General features: G+C 31.3%; 1 protein-coding gene across 1 annotated transcript in view; it reads left to right on the top strand.

Moving 5' to 3' along the window:
• Window positions 1–1537: 1537 nt before the first annotated feature.
• The window catches only part of LOC111696869 (glutathione S-transferase Mu 1), a 10927-nt gene continuing 2087 nt past the window's right edge, over window positions 1538–10377 (top strand). Inside the window, exons 1-8 of the mRNA XM_023466623.1 lie at window positions 1538–1642; window positions 2258–2317; window positions 3858–3939; window positions 4704–4752; window positions 6686–6771; window positions 8273–8295; window positions 8560–8600; window positions 9973–10104. Coding sequence (XP_023322391.1) covers window positions 1605–1642; window positions 2258–2317; window positions 3858–3939; window positions 4704–4752; window positions 6686–6771; window positions 8273–8295; window positions 8560–8600; window positions 9973–10104 — 511 coding nt within the window. The 5' untranslated portion in view covers window positions 1538–1604. The remainder of the gene's footprint in view (window positions 1643–2257; window positions 2318–3857; window positions 3940–4703; window positions 4753–6685; window positions 6772–8272; window positions 8296–8559; window positions 8601–9972; window positions 10105–10377) is intronic.

Here is a 10377-nt window from a genome sequence, read left to right as displayed (position 1 = left end):
TAAGAAAATAAAGAAGAAATTAAAGAAGAATAAATATTTCTTATGAATAGTTCTAAATCATTCAAATTAAAAGAAGAAACCCTATTCCATTACAGTAATCTGTAAGAGTTTCGTACGTCTGCAATGTTCACATTTTGTTTGTTTATGTTTTGACTGCATACGGTTAGTAATACAAGAAAATTGCAGTATACAAACAGAGTAAACTTGTCCGTCTTCACTGTTCATCTTGCGGAGACATTATAGGCACATCTTTACAGTCTTTTACCCTTTTTATAAAATAAACTCTAGCAGACATAATCATATTAAGGGTTTTAAATTAGGTATTACAATGCTAATTTATAACAAAGACGATATCCAATTCGTCACTGAATTCCCATGTTTTTTGGAACACTGTAGTTGTATCGCAAACAATGCAAAAAAAGATTCTTCTCCTCGCAAATGGAGTCTTCCTTACAAATTATCAAACAATCATTATTTCTTCAAGACACAGTTAATTTTTAATGTGTTTACCCAAACAAAGTATTTTTAATATATCGGTATTTTTGTCTAGTGATACTTCAGTTTTTTTTTCAGAACAGTCCCTTTAAATAACATTCAGTGCGGGTGAAGAAATAAAATACAATTGAAAAACTTTGTTACTTTTACCTTTCTAGTGTAATTGAATTGAGGAATACAAAGTGAACTTTCAAAGTTTTACTTTCATTTAGATTTGCACAAAAAAAACGCTGTTCTTATCTAAATGCAATTCTTCAATGATTATCTATTAAAATGTTTGCTTTGTTTTCTAAATAAATTCAGATTACTGCAATTAACTGGGGAGTTCTTTAATCAGGGTCGGTCGTCGAGGGACGTAATAGTTATATACATGTTAGATTCACAATAATACTCTCTTACCCTTTTTTATCTTAAAATTGTACTCTTTAGAAATATCACTAATTTTAAAGCAGAGACTAGCAAGGACCTTAGGATAATTTACAACTTTTTAATACAAAAGAAAACTGACAAAAGCTTCCTGAGCTGGAAACTTTAGAATAGGATATCCTTAATCTCAATCGGATAATTAATCTGGAGATTATTAAGAAGAGGAGAACAAGCAATATTTAATCTCGAAATTAAGAAAAAGAGAGGATCAAGCATTAGTCCCGATATTCACCATTCAAAAGTTCCCAGCTCTGGTTGTTTACAAGTTAAATGGTTGGGCCGGCTAGAATGTACTGAGCTGAAAACTTTAGAATGGTGCATATCAGGATTAATGCTTAAACCAAACTTTTCCTTAATATCCAGATTAAATATGGCTTGTTCTCCACATGAATTTAATCTCCTGAAAAGTCAACAGATTCGGATTAAGGATATCACATTCTAAAGTTTTCAGCTCTGAATTGTTAATCGGGAATATTACTCCTGAGGTCCAACTCAAATTAATTTTCTTAGAAATAGATATTTTTACTATGAGGCTAATATGGAAATAAAAAAATTGCCATCCCCCCTTTGAGAAAATATATTTTTTTCCTGCAATTTAGGCATTTGATAACTGTTCGTTTCCATCTCAATAAATAAATAAGCTCAAAACCAAAATCGAGTGCAACAATTGCTCTAGATTAAAAATGGCTAAGACTATTGTTCTTGGATACTGGGATGTCAGGTTGATTATAAACTTTTAGATAGTTGCAGATATAACTGCTTGAAATCTAATTCCTAAAAATTTGTCAAATTTTTGAAAATCTGTCAAAAAACAGAATAGTTAGTTTTATTAGTATACAGTATACAGGATAAAGTATACAGTATACAGTATGCAGTAAACAGTATACACAAACAAATAGTTGCTTTTTAAAGAAATAAACTTCTGCAGCGAGAGAGAGAGAGTGACGCGAAGCGCTTTAGAAGCCTGAGCAGAAAACTTTAGAATGGTGGATATTGAGATTAATGCTTGATCCTCTCTTTTTCTTAATATCAAGACATAACCTAATTTTGTACTTGTATCCTGAAAAGTGTATAAAATTCAACCAATCAGAGTCGCGTATATAAAGCCGATAAATTTGAAATTTTGCGCGCCATTTAAGATTATATACAGAAACTCTTAAAATAAAAAAAAACGGTTTTTGATTTTTCTCTACTATATCCAAAAAGAACGGTTTAAGAAGAAAACCAAAAGTGTGTCAATTGGATACTCAGGCTAAGTAATTGGGATTTAGGATATCTCAATCTAAAGTTTTCAGCTCTGGTATGATTAATTTGAATAGAATTTGTATTCTTGTAGAGGAAACACCCAGCCAGCCCGTCTTATCTTGGAGCATGTTGGAGCTCAGTATGAAGACAGGTTAAACAATCTAATCTAATCTAATCTAATCTAATCTAATCTAATCTAATCTAATTTAATCTAATCTAATCTAATCTAATTTTATTATAGATCTTACAATTCTCTATCAGATTAAACTAAACACAAAATCTATTGTTGCATTTTTATATCTTTGAAACTGGATGGATATTCCATACTTTGAATATTGATCTGACATAATTCATGGTTTGAAATAGTCAAAGGATGACATCATAAGGTTGCAAAGATATAAAGATAAAAAATTATAATTCAGAGAGTATTCAATTCCTTGGTTTCAGTTTTTCTTCAGCACATATGAAATGATTTTAAAATTTACACGAATGAATTAGATATATTATAAAAATCTTAATTTATAATTAATTTTCTTAACTAAAATCACACGTTATATGTTTACTGTAACAATAGCCTTAATTATATTTTTACATCTCTATTGTTTTATCCATTTGATGTGAAGCTCGGTCTCAAGGAGGGGAGGAAGGCCAGCCACAACAGTTTCTCGTCCGAGCCACATTCTCCTAATTTTCTCGTCCTAGCCACCTCGAAATCCTCGTCCTTCGCTTATTATGTGTTTTTAAGTTTCTAAATCTTGAAGATAAAGCTATCTTTTAAAAATCAGGCTACGTTAGGGCATAAAATTTGTAATATGTATGGACTAAAATATTGCAATGATTACATGATGTTGAAATCTTCAAAGCCATGAGAATAATGTCAAACTTTATTTAGATGAAAATTAAATCTCTGCTGCCTCCGTAATGGCTAATCTTTATGATACATAATAAATAGCAAAACATTTGGCATACCTCTGCCTATAATTATCCGCATGGAACAACCACCCGAAAAATTTCTATGGTTTCTGCTAAAATTAGCAAAAAAAGATCAAAGTTCTATAAACTTGGAATTATTTGCGGCATTCTATGAAAATGCGCGTCAGAAAGGTGAATATTTTTCAGGACATTAATACTCAAAAACTTAAATTTTATTGAAACTATTTCTTTCTATTTACAAAAATTTAATATTTCTTTAATGCTCTAACGTGACCGGATTCTTAAAAAGTTGTTTATCTTGGAGAATTGAACACTTTAAAAAGATAATATTCGAAGGACGAAGATTTCGAGGTGGCTCGGAAGAGAAAATGAGGAGAATGTGACTCGGACTAGAAATTGCTTTGGCTGCCTTCCTCCCCTCTCTCAAGAGTTTTGGGTTTGTGTCGGTCACTTTAAACTTTAATCTGATCAAACATGTGAAGGATACAGTCGTTTTTCTGTTGTGACTCTAAAACTGTTTATTTCTATGAGTTTCTTCTCAATGCTTCTTGTAAACAAGAAAAGTTAATTTCGCAGAGAAACCGCAAATGAAAATAAACAGTTTTAAAAAATCATTGATATCTAATTTTTACCATCATCAAACAAATCTTTCAAGGGTACATGTTTTAAATCTGGCATTGCCATCTTTGCACGGAGGGTAACTTGAAATTATCTAATAGTCCGTTTAAGCTCACCATCATTGTTTACATGTTTACCAGGAGAATATTGATGTCGAGACCAGATTGGATGAAGTATAAACAAACTTTAGGATACGATTTCCCAAACCTACCCTTTTATCAGGTATTTTATCAAAATTCAACAAATTCCATTTTTCTCAAATATTTTTCTTCTGTTCTTGATTTACCACCATAATTCTTAAGTATTAATTAGGATAATTTTTTTTTAAAATACTATTTTTTTCTGCTTCGGCACGGCTAACTAGACAGAAAGGAAAGATAAAATTTATGGGACATCACTGGTATCACTTTGTGACCTCGTAGCTCCTGTAGGTTTGATTTTATTCGGTTAAACATTAGCAGTTTAAAATATATATGAGGAGTTGTCATAACATTGAAGATTTCAATCTTTTATGTTATTTACTTTAGTGTTATGTTCTCTTTCATGAGCACTACACCTTTATTTAGGACACACATACCTCCCTGAATTAAACTTACAAAACACTACACCTCAAGAATTGGGAAGGATATTTAAAATATAGAAATATATTTTCTATGATAACCATCAAGTTTTTTTTGAAGCAGTTGAAAAACTCTCTACCACAAAGGAATATATACAAAGCCTTGCTATCCAACTAACTATTTAACTTACTATATAACTATGTATTTATCTAACTAATATTTTATCTAACAAACTATCTAACAAACTATCTAACCAACTATCTAACTAAATATCTATCTAACAAACTATCTAACAAACTATCTAACCAACTATCTAACTAAATATAATCTAAAGAACTACCGAACTAACTTTTTATCTAACTATAACTTTTTATCTAACTATAAAATATGTATTTCATGATTTAATGTTAATTAGATATTGTGTAGGATGAAGATGTAAAAATAACTCAGAGCATGGCGATTATTCAACACTTGGGTAAGACCTAACCAGAGACCGAATTTAATGAATTTGAACTGCGTAGCTAAACCGCCAATCACCGGCGCGGTTCAATCTGCGCGCTGGCTCAAATCTCCACAAATACAGATTAAAATTTGAACCGAGTCATAGACGCGGTTCAAATTCTTTAAATTCAGCTTCGGAGCTAAGTATGTATAATTAGTGTTTTTGGAATATACCCATTTAGATTTTGATCTATAAAACAGAGCATAGATCGTCTATTCTTGTATCTTAAAAACTTAAAACGAAAAAAGGATAAAATAGAAAAAAATCATATTTAATGAATGAATGAAATGGTTGATGGCTATTAAACCTGACCTAGAATGTCTAAATCACCGTGACTTAGTCATATAAGTAGGAGTTCTAATGTTTAAATGTTTTCTTTTTAAAGGATTTCTTTTCAATCTGTTCAGGAAGGTTTAAATAAGTAAAGCAAGAATATATTATTATGTACTAAAAAAATCTATTTATCTATCCATCTATCTTCACCTAACCTTTTATAGGCTGCTATAAAGGTCCAAAATAAGTAAAAGAATATGGGGATAACCCCCCCCCCAGCCCCCTCCCCTTATTGCAGGGCTATAATGTATAAGCTTGAATAAAAAACTTGATTTTCACCTTTTCCCAAATATTTATCGAATTTAACTTTCCCTAGAACCCTCAATAAAAATAGAAATATAAATACCTCATCTCCCTTTATAAAATCATGTTTTCTAAAAGTTCTTTTTTTATGAAAAATTGAAAAAATTTGTTTAAATTTTTGACTTAGCATTGAAAGTTCACGCAAAACTAACAAATTTCTAATCTGTCCCTTTTTCAACAAAAAGTCAGCAACATCTAAATATGTGATATTATAGATGTACTTATAGTGATGCCCCATGTAATCTTGTTATGAATAACTAAATAGTATTAATATATATACCATGTTCAATAGAGTGTAGAACATTATTCTTATTTAAGATTACAAACTTGATTATCTTTTTTTTATGTATTTCTCCGAAAAAGTATTTCAAAAATAAAGACGCTCTGCAAAGACCTATGTATGCAGGGTATTCTAAAATATTTGAAATATCTATACAGCACTTGTATGTAGAAAAGTATTTAATTAAGAAAATGTGTGAATTTAAAAAAAGATTTTAGTTAATTTGAGAACACCCCCCTAACCCCCATTCAATGTGAAGATTTACACACACTAATCATTGGTTATGATAGTTAGGATAGTCACTAAGGTTTTTGTCTTGTTAAAGTAGATGGGGGGGGGGGAAGGGGTCCAAGAAGCATTTCCTAAGATTTCATCAAAAAAGGGAAATGCGAAAGTAAATTTTTGTCAGAGCTGAACACTTTAGAATTGTGGGTATTGAGATCAATGCTAGATCTCCTGTTTTTATTAATCTCAAGATCAATTTAATCCTTAGTTTGTATCCTGACAAGGTGTAAAAAATTCTACCAATAAAGTGGCGTATACAGAATCCCTGACAGCCAATCAGAAACCGGGAAACTTTAAATTTTCCGCGCCATTTAATGAGAGAACTCTTATTGGTCGGAATCTAGTAGGAATATCTAAAAAAGAGAGAAGAAGCGTTTTAGGCAGGAAATAAAAAGTGTCCAAATTGGATATTGAGATCATGCGATCAGGATTAAGGGAATCTAATTCTAAAGTTCTCAGCTCAAAGTTCGGAACTTTTATGATTGAGTATCGTTAGTCTTGTACACTTGATAGTGATAGATCCAATGTAGGCACTTATAAACTTGAGGATAAATGCTGGATCCACCAATTAAAGTTATCTCTGTAAGGTATGACCACCACGGAAATTGAAGAGGGATTAAATCAATCCTTTGATCTGCAATTCTGCATAAGATGGAGATCAATGCTTAATCCCAAGATTAACAACATAAAAATTCTGACTTGCAGGTTGTAAGTTTGGTTTGGACGGATCAACTTTGAAGGATAAGGCCGATGTTGATCTTTTATTGTACACAGCTGTCGATTTAAGAGAGGTAATTCTATATTGGGAACCAGAACACAGTGCAATTCTTGTCGTCTTCTTTATTCATAATTATAAAATGTCTCTTACTCACACGTCCAACTATGAATGTTGATTAAGATGAAGGAATCAAGATGGTGTGAATTTAGAAGAATATTGGATTGAAATTAATTGATCTGAATATGGATATAAGAAATTTGTGGAATTAGTTGTATGGATATGAAGGAACATTGCGTATGCAAAATTATAGTCATAAGCGTCTTAACATTTCGGTTTTAGAACTTGAATATGCCTTAAAAATACGTATTTTTATGTATAGGATGAACCTAAAAAATCAGGATTCATTGGGTTTTTAGGTTTTTTGCATGCGCATTTTAACGTTTGTCATATACAATTTTTTACGAATATGAAATACGTAATTTTACCAAGGAAAGTGTTACGAAAATACGTATATCATACGCATGGAAAATACCTATTTTAACGTATAGTCCAAACCTAAAAATACGAATGTCATACGCATTTTTAGGTTTTCCGGTTAGTAGGGTATATACAGGGTGTCCCAATAAACATGGGAATTCAGTGACGAATTCGATATCGTCTTTGTTATGAATTAGCATTGTAATATCTGATTTCAAAAGACATAATATTATTATGTCTGATAGAGTTCATTTTATGAAAACGGTGAATAACTGTGAACATAGCTTTCTCAGTAGGTATCACTTTACTAAATCAAAGAATTATTTGAGAAGACAATATCGAATTCGCCACTGAATTCCCATGTTTATTGGGACACCCTGTAAATAACATATAAATGGGAAAACAAATTGACAGGAGAAAAGCCTCAAAAACAGTCCAATTATGTCATGAGAGGTTTTTTAGAACGCCAAATTGCAGGCTAAGCAATTGTAAATGCACAATAACATGATTGTGTTCATATTTGATATCTCAACATTGACTGAAAACTACCCGCTTTTCGAAATACAGCGTACCTCATATATATAATTATACTGTACAAAATAATAATACAAATTAATGAAGTTTTTCGGACTCAGTCGACCAAAAGCACCCCCCTCCCGCCCCCCGCCCTTTGGACACATCTAATATCTTTAAGTGCACAATGTCTTTAAGATTTAAATATCTATTTATGCAACTGTCTTGTGTTATAATGCGGAACAAGATATTTTTTTCCCAGAATTTTATAATTTTTGATTTGTTGTAGTATGGTTTAAAAAACTTAAGTTTAAAAAACAACAAAAAACATATTTTCTGAAATGATAACACAAGACGATTAGATATATTGATTAATTCAATTCATGTTAAAAAAATATGTGCGATTTTACTTCTAAAAATCCGCAAAATATAGAAGGACACCTTCTCTGCCAATGTAAAATGTTGCTTATTTTATATTTGCCTTCGACAAATATGAAACTTTTCATGCCTAAGCTCATGTAAGTCAAAGTGAAGAATAAAAACCTCTTAAAATTGAATAGAAATAACAATTGAATTTTGTTCAGGCCATTGTTGGATTGTGCTACAGGTAAAATCAATTAAAAAACTTGAAATTAACGTCAATCAAATAAAAGTGACATAAACGCTCGTCTTTGGTCATCTTCTTCCGGTCTGGTCGACTTTTCTTTCGAGAAATCCGTGAGTAAATTTCTACAAAACGCGCTGTGATTTCATGTTGTCAGTTTTCATAGGTCATAAAAATATCCTTGTTAATTGTTATTGGCACTTAGTAAATATTAAGGTCACTCGTGTTTATAATCTTTTAACAATCTTATTTCTCTAAAAACTGCAGGCCGAACGTATCTCCATCTATGATTCGGCGATGGGCTGAAGGTAAGAAAACATTTTAGTCGTCGTCGAACATATCAAAACTATAATAAGGACGACTTTGGATTTCAATTTTGATTCCTACCAAGCTTTCAAACAGCATGAATACATATTTACGTCAAAACAAATAAAGGCCGTCAAATATCAGCTTCTCTTTGTTTACTTGTAAACTTGTAATTTAAAAGAGGCTTGTTAGAAAGCATAACTTTACATAAAGAAGTCGTCTTTATTGTATTGATATAAATGCCGACTACTGAAGTTAATTGTTTAGTTATTATGTCCAGACTATATTATGCCCAGACTATATTATGTCCAGACTATATTTAATAGACACTGAGCTTAAAACTTTAGAATGGTGGATATTGAGATCAATCTCCTCTTTTTCTTAATCTCAAGATTAAATAATGCTTGTTCTCCTCTTGTTAATAATCTCCAGATTAATTAACCGATCAGAATTAAGGATATTCCATTCAAAAGTTCCCAGCTCAGGTTTATCATCCTATTTAAAAGTTCCCAACTCAGGTTTATCATCCTATTTAAAAGAATTATTGACGCAATTTCAAATTGCCTTCCAGTTGCAAATAGTGGCATAGACGATTAACAACGGCAGTCATAAAGCTTTGTCTGTAAAAGTGACTTGCGCATTTATGCTTCAAAAACAATGGAGGAAATTTGACGTTGTGAATGAATAAAGGACCTCTTTAAATTCATGAGTGTCAATTGAAATTACAACGACACTCACTCCCTTTAAAGATTCTCTCTGAAATGAATCGTAAACTGAAAATTCAGTTCTTAGCTGAGAACGATCACGGATTTATAAAAAGATGGCATTTTCAACGATTGGAGCGAACCGTTAACGAGAGGTGTCAAACATGTCTGCACGTTCTCAGTCCTTAGCAGTAACATAAATTTCTTAATTAATTCGTTTCTATTTTAATTTTTTTTTAACAAAAACAAAACTAATTTTTTCTCTAATAAGAACACCATTGAGCCGATATCTACTCCTGAAAGATCTAAAAAACTTGCAAGAAATCTTATCTCCATGGCAAAAGCTATTATTTCATTATCCTTAACCTCGGGAACATATTTAACCAGCTTAAGATTGAATTAGTTGTGAACATATCTATCGTTGTGAACTTTTAATTTAAGAAAAGGGGTTCATTATATATGTTTGTTGATTATATATGTAATATGTATACAATTCCTTTAGAGTTCGTTGCATGTTTATAGAGTACAGTGTACTATTTTAATTTAAGAAAAGGGGTTCATTATATATGTTTGTTGATTANAGTGTACTATTTCTCTACAATTCAAAGAAAAATGTTAGTCTTTGGCCTGAGAGTTTGAAACCCTTTGATCACTGCATGTACTGTATAAGGAGGTCCAGAGAAAAGTGCAGTACATGCAGTACAGGCAGTACAGGCAGTACAGAGAAAAAGTGTACTACATGACATCCCTTGGGATTCAATTAGTATAGAGAAAAGGTTTACTCCACTACAAAGAAAACTAGGTAGGTACAATTTCGCCAAAATGCTTTACCAAATATCAATGCGAGAAAACGGGTTTGCAGTTTGCATTTATTCTATCGCGTGAATCTCTAAGAAATTTCAAAAGGAATAGCAGTTCATTAACCACAATAATAGAAACACGTTCATTTTCTTTCAATCTGAAAAATCTATTTCTCTGATGAAAAAAGCTGTTTTATAATATGTTTTTTTGGTTACTTTTTTATACATTGACTTAGCAAAAATTTAACTTGTCATTGTTCAGCAACATCTAAATA

This window comes from Eurytemora carolleeae, unplaced genomic scaffold (assembly GCF_000591075.1).
Source record: "Eurytemora carolleeae unplaced genomic scaffold, Eaff_2.0 scaffold249, whole genome shotgun sequence".
In the NCBI taxonomy this organism is placed as follows: Eukaryota; Metazoa; Arthropoda; class Copepoda; order Calanoida; family Temoridae; genus Eurytemora; species Eurytemora carolleeae.
The sequence above is the reverse complement of the archived record's forward strand: the minus strand, read 5'-3'. Positions and strand labels throughout refer to the sequence as shown.